Raw genomic sequence first — 16,098 nt, 5'->3', positions numbered from 1 at the left:
TAAGAGTGTCACAGATATGCCTCGGGTTCCTGTCCTTTACCAATGTTTTTATTCCAAGATTTAATTCTTGAAAGTCATCATGCCTGCTGTGTTAAACCCGCTGTCCTAATTTCAATGCCCTGGTCTATAGCCAACACTGGTTTCTCTCCCCTCTCTCCCTCCTCCCAGTCAACTCCATCCCCAATCACAATCTTATGAATGGCAACCAATCAGAGCCTGCTGCCCTCTGCAAACTGCATCCTTGTCCAGCAGAGCAAGAAAGAAAGGATAGAGCAGGAGAGAGAGGGCTTTATGTGTGAGCAAGGGAGGGAGAGAGAGAGAGGCAGCTGGAGTCTCACAAACAACTGTAGTCAGTCTTGGAATCTGAGCGCTGCCAAGAGGCGAGTACAGAAGCCAGCGTCGTACTTCCATGAGGATGACATGCTCTCAGAAGAGCACAGGAGTCTGTTTTGTTAAGGTAAGAGCCTTATGCTTCATACACTTCAGATAACGCCAGCGAATCTGAATAGCATTTAAAGAGCGTTGCAATTTTATAACTAGTTTTAAATTGTTGCTGTAGAACTGACAAGAGGCGCAACTCAAATTTAAATTGAAATACATTGGAATGCTTCCTTCTGCATGAAATTGCAGTTTTCCATGATAACAACCTCAACAACCTCATAATGGATTGGAATTTTAATGTAATAGATTTGAATGGCTTTTGCCCCTCTGTCATAATGCCACAGACATGCCAGATCATAAAATCTTACATGAAATGCCAGTCATCTGCTCTTTTATTTAGATATTTGTAATCTATCTATCTATCTATCTATCTATCTATCTATCTATCTATCTATCTATCTATCTATCTATCTATCTATCTATCTATATCTGCAATATGCATCATTATACAGTAGTTAGTCTTCTTTTATTTTATACTGTGTGTGTATATATACTGTGTGTGTGTATATATATATATATATATATATATATATATATATATATATATATATATATATATATATATATATATATATATATATATTAACACAGTGTCTAGTCTAGTTAAACTTTACCACCCACTAGAGTCATGATGGCAGTTGAAGTTTCTAAAATCCTACCTCTATCTTTAAGCGTTTAATCACCCTGTCGCTTTTTACATGGAGGTGTGCACATGTGTTTAGAGGTTTGCATGCTTGTTTGATCCTTGACGTAAAACATATCACAGCCGACTAAGGGAAAGTGCTTTCATGCACCACTGTCTCTGTTTGTGATCCTCAACCCGGGGTTTTAGCTAAAGCGGTGCAGATTCTGTAGAATGTTGGCATGGCTGTAACACTAAACCTGCATAAGCAGCGCTCAGTGTTTGAAAGTCTTCGTTTTTTTCTAGCTTTCATGTCAGTTGTTTGCACCACTTGTGAGTGTGGTAGTTTAATGTAAGACTGTAGACAAATCACTTTGAGGGCTGAATCGCCAATAAGGATTGATTCTCGTCAGTGTACCTAAAAAAATGTCTGTGCTTCTGAACTCAGCCAATATATGCAGACTGTGATTTATACATCTGACATGAACACATAGTGACATGACTGTTTCACACAAATTAAAGCGCACACTTCCTCTGAGCCAGTGTCAGATGTATAATTGCCTTTCAACACTGAGATAAATCACGAGATAAAGCCCCACATGCTTCCACTCAGGGAAGCTCTATCTCTCTGTCACTTTCTGTTTCTGTCTTCTGATATCATCCCTCCAATTTGCCTCATAATGAGGTGAAAGATCCAACCAATCTATTTCTTTTCAGAGAAGTGCTATAATCATATTTTTGCCCTAACCTGAGAAAGTGACCTATAAGAATACATTTTAGGAGGTCAAGGACTGTTCATCTAGCGTCCGTCTGAATTTTAGTCACCAGTAACACCCCTAGCAATGTTAGCCAGCATTTCCAGTATCTGCAAACGTGTGCCACGCGGTCCTCTCTTCCTCTTTGCCCCTCTCTGACAACACACATAATTTTTTTAATCAGACAAGACCTCCATCAGCTCCTGCTGAAACTCACTTTTGAATTCATTAGATCCTCAGAGCCACACAAAATCAGAGAAAGTGTTCTATCTAATAACTCCGGGTGTAAATGATCGTCTTGAGTCTGTGAACCTGGCAGAATCAAAGCCGATCCTCCAGGCAGGCAATCAACATGGTGCATATCTGATCTGTACCAAAGTTTCAAAACAAAGAAGACAGGGCATTAATATTGCAAGGGAGAGGCCAGCTGTGAGAGCCGTCCGGCATGAGGGATGGAGTGATGGGGAGATTCATACAGGGAGGAGAAGAGAGGAAAAGGTCTTGGGCTCCCCCAAGTGGTAACTGTTGCATAAATGGCTTGTTGTTGGTGTCAGAGTATTGGAAAATAATCCCTTAAATGTAAATGTTTCCCTCTAGCACTTAAACATATGCAGTTATGTAGGTGATTTAAGCTGCTGTACATATGGCAAGGACGGTCATGGGCATAGAACGCTGCATTAGATTTGCATATTCAACTGGATAGCACCAGAATCCAGGCAAAAAAAATAAACACAGTATATGTCATTAGGGAGACCAGATTTGGTTCCATGATAGCTTAGATACAAGTACTAAGTGTACTTGACTCTGAGCTGCAGGCATTATTGCTAATTCTCTAATTAATAGGTGATATATGGCACGTCCCGAGAGTGTATCTTATGCCCATCTCTCCTTTTCCCCGGCCAAATCACTGACCACTTATACCTTAAAATTCATGAGATGTCAAAGGCTGCTTATTATGCAGCGCACATCTAGGATTAATATTCTAATAAGGTTCATGGTAAGAGTTTAAATTATAACTGCAGCATTTAATCATAATAATAATCAAAGTGAATTACATGTTACAAAACAAAAATGGTTTTTTATGCCAGCTGGGGGCAAGATGGGGAATTAACAAGGAAAACACAGCACTTTATTAAACAATATTAAACAATCAAAAATATATTTAGACAGCTGGTTGGCCACTGTTGTTATGCTGAATGACGAATACAATGTGCATTTTCAAGAACTTTGCAAAAATGTGTTGAACTGGAAAGTATTTTAGTGAAAATGACTCCTATTGACAGGAAAGTTGTTCGATTTGAAATTATTCTGTATAAAAACAAAGGACGTTGGAATGTGATGAATTTTCTGAGATGTTAGAGGTCAGCAATGAAGTGGGTGTTCTGAAATACTAGATTCTGATTGTTCAGTCGTGGCATTCCGTGGTCTGATATTTTTTAATAGAGTGAAAGTCAGTTTGGAAAGTAAAAATCCTATAAATTTTCAATAGGATAATTTATTTTAACAATTATAACTTATAAGCCTTTAGACCTATACTGTTCTGTGAGCTACAAGGTTAATCGATGGTATATGCTTTTGTTGAAGCCCAGATTATTTCAACTTATTTTTCTGATTTCAAATCCATGATAAAACCCCTCATTTTCTCTTGCTCTTTTAACCTTTCATAACTGCAATTAAGTTAGGGTGACAGTATTTTAGATTTCCAAAACGAGGACATTAAGGGGCGGAGTTCATGGGCGGAGACAGCGTGGGGATTCGACTAACAGTATATGTCTTTTTATAACTAACATTAACACAGATTAATAAATGTATTGTTCCATGTTCGTTTGTATACCACGCGCAAGGTTTATGCGCGTAGTCCAAATATTCCTTTCCGTTTTTAGTGTATCTCTGTGGCAGAATTACAGCACCAAATACTGGCTTGGCATGTATACCACTTTGTTTTGTGTCGGTTTTGTGTGGACACATATTTCTTGAGACGAGAGGAAAAAAAAAAAAAAAAGATTGGATAGGGAAAGCTCTTGGCTTCGTGTGGACAAGCCTGAGTTGGGCAGGTTATTCCAACAGAATGGAACAGTTAATGTAGAAGTCCATGAAAGTTTCATCATAGAATGCAAAATGTTTCAATACAAGAATTTCAGTCAAATGTCATTAAATTTCATCGATATTTAAATCTTTTAACCGACTTGGGAAAATCCACCCATGGCAACAGTTTAAAAGTAGCCCAATTGGGAAAAAATGCGGACTTGGCAACCCTGCATCCAACAAGAACAGCAGGAGTCAGATTTTGTCTGATCACTAGGGATGCACCGAAATGCAAATTCTTGGCCGAAGCTGAAGCCGAACAAAATGAAATACAGGGTTGAAGGCCAAATACAGAACACAGTTTTTCAAATGTATATATATATATATTATTATTATTATTATTATTATTATTATTATTATTATTATTATTATTATTATTATTATTATTATTATTAAATGTGCTTTATAAATAAATCAGAACTCAAAAACGTATTTTAAATGATAGTGTTTAACTTAAATTCCTTGAAAAACTAGATTACTTATGATTATTCAGAGAAATCTCCACCAGTCAGAGAACTGAAACAAGTAAATTGTGCAAAAAGAAACACTCAAACAAATATATATATATATATATAAAACAACTATATAACACCAAAGTCCGCATTGTTTGCAAAGCTTCATGGTATTGGAGATCTTTCCCTTGTTAAATCCATTAAGTACAGAGTCTTGAACCTTTGAATTTTTGTCCAATTTTCAAATATATTTTTTTCCTTCAAATCTAAGTTTGCAATGCTGTAATTTATTGAAGCTGATCGGTTCGGTCCATGGCTTGTGATGCATTACAAGAAAAAATAAAATAAAATCTGTATGGGAAAAAAAAAATTACTTCAGGAACTTCCATAATTTTGCATCAGCTATTGTTTGTACTGAAAATAATCTCAGATCTCAGATTATTTTAATATTAATATCACTGCAATAATGTTTGTCTTGTTGTTAGGCTAAATCTAATTGGCTATTTTTGTTTTAGAGGAAGCTATGGGATAAATGAACGTAAATCAATATTTACTTTATACATATTTATTTATTTGACTTGTAGCCATGTAACCTAAAAGCAGGCGCGCAGATGGCACTAGGGACGGGGGGGACATGACCCCCCCAGATTCATAGGTACCAGATCCGTCCTCCTCAGTGTCTCAATGAAAGGCTTTATTGGTAAACAGAGGATTAATCTGAATTTCCGCTATGTACACTAGTCTAAGTAGAAGCGAAGTAGGGCGAAGCATGGTGGCCGAGAGAGATCAAAAAGCACCAGCAAATTAAGAAAACATCTTCATCAGTTTGTGTGCCTGTACCGGTAACCATAGTAATATTATACAGGTGCATCTCAAAAAATTTGAATGTCATGGAAAAGTTCTTTAAAAAAAGCAAACTTTCTTATATTCTAGAATCACAGACTGAAATATTTCAAGAGTTTTTTGTTTTAATTCTGATGGTGACTTCCAGCTTATAAAAAATAAAAGTAGGAAACTTTGAAAGAAAAAGAAAAATTTAAATCCAAAGTAGGTTTAATTATGCACTCAATACTCAAATACAACCTGGGCTTCAGTGTGGCGTGGCATGAAGGTGATCAGTCTGTGGCACTGCTGAGGTGTTACTGAAGCCCAGGTTGCTTTGATAGCGGCCTTCAGCTCCTCTGTATTGTTTGTCAGATGTTACTTATCTTCCTCTTCACAATACCCCATAGATCCTCTGTGAGGTTCAGTTCAGGTGAGTTGGCTGGCAAATCAAGCACAGTAGTATCATGGTCAGCAAACCACTTGGAAGTGGTTGTGTCACTGTGGGCAGGTGCTAACGTCCTGCTGGAAGAGGAAATCAGCATCTCCATAAAGCTTGTCAGCAGATGGAAGATGGAAGTGCTCCCAAAATCTCCTGGTAGATGGCTGCATTGACTCTGGACTTGATAAAACACAATGGATCAACACCAGCAGACGTCACAGCACTTAAATCATCTCTGACTTCAGAAACCGCACACTGGACTTTGGATTCTGTGCCTCTCCAGTCTTCTTCTAAACTCCAGACGTTGATTTCCAAATGAAATGCTAAACTTACTTTCATCTGAAAAGAGGACTGTGGACCACTGAGCAACAGTCCAGTTCTTTTACTCCTCACCCAAGATGAAATGCTTCAGATGTTATGCTCTAGTTCAGGAATGGCTTGATTCTAGGAATGTGACAGCTGTAGCTCTTTTCCTGAAGACGTCTGAGTATGGTGACTCTTGATGCACTGACTCCAGCTTCAGTCCACTCCTTGTGACACTCTCCCAAGTTCTTGAATCGGCTTTTCCTGATAATCTAAGGCTGTGGTCATCCCTGTTGCTTGTGCACCTTTTCCTACCACACCTTTTACTTCCAGACAACTTTCTATGAATATATTTTGATACAGCACTCTGTGAACAGCCAGCCCTTTCAGCAATGACCTTCTGTGGCTGACACTCCTTGTGGAGGGTGTTGATGATTGTCTCTTGGACAAATGTAAAGTCAGTAGTCTTTCCCATAATTGTGGTTGCATGTTCTAAACTATCCCAGGAGGAACCCTGTATTTATACTCAAAATTAATCAAACTAATCAAGCTCAAAATAGAATATTCAAATTTTTGAGATACTGAATTTTTTATTTTCTTAAGCTTTAAGTCATAGCCATCAGAATTAAAACTATTGAAATATTTCAGTTTGTGTGCAATGAATCTAGAATATAAGAAAGTTTGCTTTTTTGAATTAAGTTACAAAAAATCGTCTATGTCTGAGCTGGTGATTTTTCTGGACTGAGAAAATTTGACTGCTGGACAGCTTGGTCTCCCCCAGTTAAAAAATCCCATCTGCGTCCCTGCCTGAAAGCTAAAGTGGAGCCTTGTGTCCATGTTGAACACTGATGTGTTTGCTTAATGTAAATTCAGAAAAAATAATAGCGGTGTTAAATATCACTCGGGGCAGGCATTCAAACATTTAGCAACATTAAAACTCTGTTTGCTACATTTAAGGAGATGCTCGTGAAAAATCCTCTCTAAAAGGTGAAAAGGAGGTGAGTAATGTTTCACTTAGTTCCAGTTAATTGAATGTATCGCACATTGGCTGTCATGCTTAAACACTCAGTCTGAAAGCTCAGGAATAGACACAGCGGCAGGCCACTCTGCCAGCAGCAATCACTATTTGAGGCAGCAAGCAAGAGCTTTTAGGTCGTGTGACCAGCATTTGAATCCAACCCTAGTCAGTCAGTGACATATAATCAAGGTCTGCTATTGATCCAGCTACGTACGTTGATTTCTCTCGGCTCTGATGTAGCTATAACACCCGTACTATAGTACTCCCTCTGGAAATCGATTTAGATGTGGAACATATTAAGAGGACAAGGGAATAAGAAGATGACATTGGAATGAGAATCAATTTGTGAATAAGGGTTGTCACTTCATTCACTCGCCGACTTTGTTTTAATCATTGTTTGAGACTGCAGAAAAAATCCACATGAGATGCAAACATTATTTTGATCGATAATGATGCTGAGGGCCTCGTCTGAATAACAGTCAGAGGTTTCGTTGGAAATAATTGGTCTCTGTCACCATGACAGTCTGGACTGTAAAATGTCCTTCATGTTTTTAGCCATTAGTCTAATTATATAGCTACTAGATAATCATGTATGCAAATTTAACTATAACCCCAAACCTGAACCTCAACTTAACCTCAGTACAGCATTGGTAGCAGATCCTGACAGATAGCAATATTGTTTGTAGCAACTGGGTCTATTTCTTTATATATGACTATTGACTATATTTATTTATTATTTTGGCATCCTTTTGTTTAATAAGTTTGAATAAGGAAATATTTCATTTCATTGTGTAATGTAGTGCACACAAGAATCTACTGTATATATGAAGAAAAAAATAATGCAACGTCACAATTTTTTTAAAGACCTACCACCTAGATAAAATAATAATAATAATAATAATAATAACTAAATAAAAATAAAAAGAATCCTGGACAACAATGGTTAGGCAATTTTAAATATAATTATAAAATTCATATAGCAAAAATAAAAATAATTAAAAAATAATAAAAAAAATCACATAAAAATAAATGTTTTGAATATGTATTATTGCACACACAGGAAATCGGAGAGGCTTCGGACAAGAATAGGATATTAGACAATATCCTTTTTTATCAATCATAATGACAGACTACATTTTTTTTTTTTTTGTAGGCTACTGCTGAGACTACACTAGTGATGGTGGAAGTGAGGCTTTATGAAACACACAGAAATAGTTGCATCGCAAAATGATTAATGTTTCAACATCTGATGTTTAAAGCTCTATAAATAAATATGTTCAGCTGTGTTCTGGAAAACAGTTGCAAGTCTTTTCATTAATTTGTAACCTAAATATGTAATTTAATGACATAAATACCATAAAATACTAGTTAACTGTTACTGTATATGTAGTCTTTTATTTTTGTAATATATATAAGGTGGACACACCTTCTCATTCAAAGAGTTTTCTTTATTTTAATGACTATGAAAATTGTAAATTCATACTGAAGGCATCAAAACTATGAATTAACACATGTGGAATTATATATGGAATTATATACATAACAAAAAAGTGTGACACAACTGAAAATATGTCATATTCTAGGTTCTTCAAAGTAGCCACCTTTTGCTTTGATTACTGCTTTGCACACTCTTGGTATTCTCTTGATGAGCTTCAAGAGGTAGTCACCTGAAATAGTCTTCCAACAGTCTTGAAGGAGTTCCCCGAGAGATGCTTAGCACTTGTTGGCCCTTTTGCCTTCTGTCTGCGGTCCAGTTCACCCCTAAACCATCTTGATTGGGTTCAGGTCCGGTGACTGTGGAGAACAGGTCATCTGGCGCAGCACCCCATCACTCTCCTTCTTGGTCAAATAGCCCTTGATACCTTCAGTGTGACTCTACAATTTTCATAGTCATGAAAATAAAGAAAACTCTTTGAATGAGAAGATGTGTCCAAACTTTTGGTCTGTACTGTATATATATATATATATATATATATATATATATATATATATATATATATATTATCATGAAGGTTGTAAATAACAGAACATTTTGGCTTAACAGATGAGAACAGTGTTGCTGGACCATAACCCAGACCTGGGGTACTATGCTATCTTAGCAGTGTTTACCGATTAATGCATTTCTGTTAATTGCGTGGCTATGTTATATGCAAGGGTTTGTGTGAGACTACATGTTTGATCTTCTGTGAATAGAATACTGAATGAGCGCCCTGTGGGATACACTCTGTGAACAACAAAAGGATTACAGTGTAAGAAACGGGTGCTGCATCTTGACAAGGGCTGCATGACCTCCAACACACTGTAACTTTTTTGCTTTGATTATTTTTTATAGGGAATCAAAGGAGGATCAAAGGCGACTCTACAATGTCAGCATTGCTGATGTCGCCATCTGCATTACTTTCAATTCAGGACTGCCCTCCCTTCATAGCTTATTCATAAGGAGTCACTGTCGTCGTGCCAATCGATTGGCTGCAATGATAATGAATCGCTTCCTCTGGCTGCTTCCACTGGTCTTTCCGCACCTGAGCTCTCCAGTCATATTGCAAGAGAGGAGTGATGGAAATCTCTTTCACTGGAACCATCTGATGAAAGGAGATAAATTGGTGCTGCACAGATCCAAAAGGGACTGGATGTGGAGGCAGTTCTTCCTGTCGGAGGAATACACAGGGAGTAACTATCAGTATGTCGGCAAGGTGAGTGTCCACGATAACATTGGCTCAGAACGAGCCTGCTTTTCTAGCAAAACAGGGCTTGGAGGAGATGCAAATGCCAGATTTTTGCATTCCTCTTTCATATTTCTGAGCTTTATATGGTTTGACACTGGATTTGAACATGGCACAATGTGGCAGGCACTTTGAAAAACTTGATACCATAATCAAAGAACATAAAGTAGCACAAATATGAATTGCACACTCACTGAGGCATGAATATTCACAGAGGCAGAGAGACTGAAAGTGAAATAGAGTTGGAAAGAGTCGTTTTGAGACAGAATACTTTGTAGCAGGGTTTAGTTTTTTACTGCTCTCATTTCCAGGACAAAGTGGCTCCGCAGAGACCTGACAGGAATCAACAATTATGGGCTATTTCACTCACTCTTTTTCACCTCACCACTCACCACCCCATTGACTTCAAACCCATCTGCAGTGGCTGTGTGAAGGAAGGGACTGCGATTCATCAAGCCGCAGTTCAGAGGCATGCTATATTAATGCCACATTGAATTACATGAAAGAGAAGTCCATAGTGACATTCAGCAGCAGACTGTGCTGTATACATACAGAAAACATGGAATACGACAAAGACACCAAGAGCTGTACTTTTTCTTTTCAAAATTGTATTATTGTTTAGCACATATAACACATACTAATAACACCATAAAAGAGAACATTTGGATGACTTGGTCAAACGTTACTTGGAACATATTTTCTGAACTTTGGGCCTGCTAGACTAAGTGCTTTTTTTATTTTTTTTATTAAAGTATAAGGTATTTTCTGTGAGTGTGCAAGACTGCCTGGACAAAAGCGCAGTGACTGTAACTTAAACAATACATCAATGTTGTGTTTATTTTTATGACAATACATCAAAATATGACAATGAGAAATACCAGTTCCCTTTCAGTCGGTCACATTCTACGTTACGTCAGAAAGAGACTGACGAATGGTGTTTCAAGATGAATTAACTGGTGTATGTGTGACGGCGCGATTCAGCGGTTAGTCTGGGTTTCCTGCGTCAGCTCCCGCGTTCCCCTGAGCACTTCAGCACCTCTAAAAGAATGTTTTCTATTAAGCTAAAAGAGTAACAGGCTGAATATGCGTCTTTTTAAAAATGTCATTTCGCCCGTATGTTTGCCTCCACTCTGCCACCGGTGCAGCCGCCTCAGCCTGCTCGTCGCCAAGGGCGCCCCCCTGCGGCCTCCTCCACTCCCGCTTGGCCACAGTAGCAGCCTTCACCCCAGCCGCAGCGAGGAGATGGCCGCAGAAGGGCGGTGCAGCCCGTCTCTGCCCCTAAACCTGCCAAACGCCAGGCCAAGCGGCGTTCCTGAGACAGGCGACCTGGAGTTGGAGACGTCAGCTCGTCAGGAGATCGTAGCAGGACCACTCCTTCCCCTGGAGGAGGGCCGGGGGAGAATCCTTTGTTCTCATTTTCTTTCTGTTCTGCCACTGGCCCTGCAGCTCTTGTCCCCCTCTCCCCTTGCCAGTTTCCATGCAAAGCAGGCTCGAAAACGCTTCGCCTTCTCATGCCCTCTTTGCTACTTGGAGTCAGACGAGTGCCCGCACTCCGCCCCCGCTAATGGAAGCTATGCCTCCCATGCTGGGGCTGTTTGCTCCACCTCGCTGCCCCACTGTGGGTATGCCTGTAGTCCCCTTGACTCCGCTGGATCGGTTCCTGGGAGCCTGGCTAGAGATTCGCAGGCCATCCCGTTGGTTCATCCGGATGATCAGGCTCAGCTAAGCGATTCAGTTCGCCTGGCATTCCTCCAGGTTTTGGGGTGTTTGCGCGATGATGGTGGGCAAAGATGCTCCTGTCATGCGCGCAGAGGTCGCAACCCTGCTGGCAACGGGCGCGATAGAGCCGGTCCCTCCAGCTGACATGAAGTCCAGCTTTTACAGCCCCTACTTCATAGTACCCAAGAAAACAAGTGGGTTATGGTCAATCGTGGACTTGCGTGCCTTTAACCGAGCTCTTCACAGATTTCCATTCAAGATGCTAATGCCCAAGCGCAATTTCGAATGCATTCGTCCATTGGATTGGTTTGCAGCAATTGACCTGAAGGACGCATACTTTCATGTCTCTATTCTTCCTCGACACAGACCGTTTCTTCGGTTTGCTTTCGAGGGGCAGGCATTTTAGTACAAGGTTCTCCCTTTTGGGTTGGCCCTGTCTCCCCGCATCTTTACGGAAGTCACAGAGGGAGCCCTGGCTCCTCTCAGGGAACGAAGTGTCCGTATCCTCAACTACCTCGATGACTGGCTGATTCTAGCTCACTCTCAAGCACAGTTGTGCGAGGTCAACTGGGGAAAAGAGAAAACTCTCCCCTGTGCAGAGGGTCTCTTTTCTCGGTATGGATATAGACTCGGTCATCATATTCGCGCGGTTTACGAACAAGCGTGCGCAGTCACTGCTGAATTGACTGAGACAATTCGAGGGCAAGAGAGCGGTTCCACTGAAACAGTTTCAGAGGCTCCTGGGGCATATGGCATCCATGACAGCAGTCATACCGCTCGGGTTACTCCATATAGGACCGCTTCAGCACTAGCTTTACGACCAAGTCCCCAGATGGGCATGGCAACTGGGCATGCTCCGAGTGACCGTCACTCCGGCCTGCCTCCGAACCTTCACCCCGTAGTTGGACCCCTCATTTCTATGGGCTGGCGTTCCCCTAGAACCTGTGTCCAGACATGTTGTAGTGTCAACAGATGCCTCAGCCACGCAACTCGCTCGCTATCTCCTCTTGTGGAGTCAGAAGCATCTGAGGTCGCTTCGTGCCATTCACATCCAGGTTCAATCGTGCAGCCGACGAGCTCTCACGGCAGCAGTCTTGCCCCGGGTAATGGAGACTCCACCCCCAGTCGGTTCAGCTGATTTGGGAATGCTTTGGAGAAGCGTTACTCCCTAACTGAGGGCACCCTTGGCACGGACGCTCTGGACCACAGCTGGCCGCTGGGCCTTTGGTAGTATGTGTTTCCCCCAGTGAGCCTTCTTGCACAAGATCAGGGAGGACAAGAGCAGGTCCTCATGGTTGTGCCTTTTTGGCCCAGCCGGACCTGGTTCCCCAAACTTGTACTCCTCGCGACAGCCCCTCCCTGGCCAATTCCTCTGAGGAAAGACCTTCTTTCTCAGAGACGGGGCACCATCTGGCACCCATGTTCCCATCTTTGTAACCTACATATGTGGGTTCTGGATGGTTCACGCAAGGTTTAGGTACCTTGCCAGCTCAGGTGGTAGCTACCATCACTTCAGCTAGAATCGTGTCCACCAGACACGCCTATGCTTTGAAGTGGAACCTCTTTGTCACTTGGTGTTCTTCACGGCGACCCGATCGGGTCAGTGCTTTCCTTTCTTCAGGAGGGGTTGGAACGAAGGCTGTCTCCTTCCACCCTCAAGGTCTATGTGGCCGCCATTTCGGCTCAACATGACCCTGTTGAAGGTAAATCTCTTGGGAAGCACGATCTGATCATCAGGTTCCTGAGAGGAGCAGGGAGGCTCAATCCGTCTCACCCTCAGCAAGTTCCCTCTTGGTACCTCGCACTGGTTCTATCGGCACTGCAGAGGGCTCCCTTCGCACCCTTGCTCTCAGTAGAGCTAAAGTTTCTATCTTTGAAAACTGTGCTCCTGATGGCTTTGGCTTCAGTGAAGATGATCGGGGACCTGCAGGCATTTTCGGTTGATGAAGCGTGCCTGGAATTTGGGCTGACCAACTCTAATGTTATCTTGAGACCCCGGCCTGGGTACGTGCCCAAAGTTCTTACCACTCCTTTTAGGGATCAGGTGGTGAGCTTGCATGCGCTGCCCCTGGAGGAGGCAGTCCCAGCCCTGGCGCTGCTCTGTCCAGTACGTGTGCTCCGCACCTACATAGACAAAACTCAGTGCCTTAGGATTTCAGACCAGCTCTTTGTCTGTTACGGAGGCCAGCAGAAGGGAAAGGCTGTTTCCAAGCAGAGGTTATCCCACTGGATAGTGGATGCTATTGTCCTGGCTTATCAGGGTCAAGACCTGCCATGCCCCCTAGGGGTGAGAGCGCACTCAACTAGGAGTTTAGCTTCCTCCTGGGCGCTGGCGCATGGCGCCTCGCTAACAGACATCTGTAGAGCTGCTGGCTGGGCGACACCTAACACATTTGCGAGATTTTATAATATCTGTGTAGAGCCCGTGTCCTCCCGGAAACTCGCTCCTTCAGGCCAGTAAGGACCTGCTCGTTGTCAATCTGCTTGCTGCGCCATTCCACTCCACGGACTGAATGTGTGCGCTATTCCCCTCAGGTGAGTTCCTCAGTTCAGAACCCTGGGTTCCTCCAGCACTGTTGATGTCCAGCACTTGTGTACATGCCCTTTTGGTCAGCCCTGTGTGGGACTAGGTGCCTCCATGTGTTGTGATTACCCTTTCTGGGCAATTCCACGTGTGTATGTCCACAGTAAGTCTCTTCGTAGCATGTGTCTTTCCCTTGGCAAGCCCCTTGCCAGCTCTGTCGTTGAAACTTCCTTATATACCCGCTCTGGGGGGTGGAGCTCGCGATGCAAATTCCGCAGATCAAGGTACTTGGCGTACCATTGGCTCGTTTTGTAACCACTCGAAGGTGATTGGGCTCTCGGGCGAGATCCCATTTGTCAGTCCCTTTCTAATGTAACGTCTCCATTCCCTCCTTCAGGGAACGAGGGTTACATATGTAACCAAGACGTTTCCAATATCAAGTTGCATAACAAGCTGTTTTGTACAAATGTCTGGCATCGGCAAACACTGGAAGTCGTGCACACTGAAGTCAGAAACAGCCACTGAAATATTAATTCTGAAATATCAATATATTGATACTGATTTGAGTATTGAAAGTATCGATACTCAAATAAATAAATAAATAATGTTTCTAAGGTGTTTTATTTACCAGTGAACAAAAAACAACAATTAAAGCACACATTTTTTTTTGTTCAAATACAGTATTTGTAGATTTACAAGTTAATCAGTAAACAAACTTTAACCATGTGTAAAAAAAAAAATACAACATAATTAGTTGAAATTAAGGCATACTGGATGTTAAAATGGGTTTCAACTATAAAGTAAAGTGGGTATTAGTAATTTAATGATATAATCAATTTCCTAATTTAGAAGTTCATATTTATCAAATAAATAGTTTGCAAAAGACATTTTCCTATGTCTTTCATTTGCCCTCTCTGTCAGTCAGTGTGGAAAACATAAAGTGTTATGAGATCCTACTGAGTGTGTTTGAAGGGTCAGCTGGTAGAGTCAGACCACTTGCTCTTTCTAAAAACAGCCTTTAGAGCCCAGGATAAATGCATTAAATGGCCATGACTCTGACCAGATGCTGGACCTGCATCTGCACACATAAATGCATGAAACACCAACTTATTCTTTCTTTCTTTTTTCTCTCTGTTGAAGCCTGTTAGAACCCATAGAGTCTCATCCCACTGGTTAAAATTTAATTAAGCATCAGAAAGTGACAGTTGGACAGCTTTAGGGCAAATAAACTGATTTAAGGGAAACTAAATGACCCGACTAGTGGGATTTATCAGGGTGACTCTTCAGTTAGGGGAACTTTTCTGTCCCCTACTAAGATTTTAAAGAAAGAGAATATGACTGTGTCTGTTTTAAATTACTTTTACCCAATATTTAAGAGGGTTGAAATTTAAAATGTTCTATTTTAAGGCTTTTTCATATATCCAGATTTTAAAAACTTTAATCAATAATGAATGAAATTATTAAAAAAAAACCTAAAAGGCAGGGAAATTCCAAAGTTCACCCCCCCCCATAAATTTACATTTTATTTTACAATAATAAACTATTGTATTATCTTACAGTAAATGGTTTATTTTACAAAACCAACCTTTATCCACTGCTAGTTAACTTTACTTTTGCTAGTTACTTCTCTCTCAAACAAAGTGCCATTGTTATCACGTTATTTCAAGACGTCAAACATGCTAAAGGTTTTATTAAGAAAAGGGCAATAAATAAAATAAATAAATAAAACGTTGAAAGACTACAAAACATTAGCGATTTGGTTTCTAACATCAGTCAATTATAATGCAATAGTCCTACTATATAGAGGACAGTGATGAGATCCAGTTTTATGGGTTTATTCTAAGTAGCAGGATGGCAATAAGGACAAAGATAACAACAAATACAATTTGGATTAGTATTATCACTATTAAAATGAAAAGTCATGTAACTCAATCATGTTCTAAAAGGAAGGACATTTTATATTTTTAGCAATGCAAATGGAAATGCAATGAAAATGCAGTGGTAAAAAATGACTAAAAGCTTCATTAGTATTTAATGGAATCTGTTCTGAAGACTTCTACTCTTAAGACTGTGGCTTTTATGAGTTTCTGTTGTCCCTAGAGAGCTTTCCCACCAAAAGATGATTCTTCTAAGCTGCTAACCATGATTGAAAACAAGTCTAGCTGAAGACCGCTGGTTAATAAACTACGACA

General features: G+C 40.8%; 1 protein-coding gene across 1 annotated transcript in view; it reads left to right on the top strand.

The window, feature by feature from the left end:
* Nucleotides 1–302: 302 nt before the first annotated feature.
* Nucleotides 303–16,098, top strand: part of cdh10a (cadherin 10, type 2a (T2-cadherin)) — a 32,329-nt gene continuing 16,533 nt past the window's right edge. Inside the window, exons 1-2 of the mRNA XM_059501816.1 lie at nt 303–457; nt 9,273–9,633. Coding sequence (XP_059357799.1) covers nt 9,415–9,633 — 219 coding nt within the window. The 5' untranslated portion in view covers nt 303–457; nt 9,273–9,414. The remainder of the gene's footprint in view (nt 458–9,272; nt 9,634–16,098) is intronic.

Source organism: Carassius carassius, chromosome 20, assembly GCF_963082965.1.
Source record: "Carassius carassius chromosome 20, fCarCar2.1, whole genome shotgun sequence".
Taxonomy (NCBI): Eukaryota; Metazoa; Chordata; class Actinopteri; order Cypriniformes; family Cyprinidae; genus Carassius; species Carassius carassius.
The sequence above is the reverse complement of the archived record's forward strand: the minus strand, read 5'-3'. Positions and strand labels throughout refer to the sequence as shown.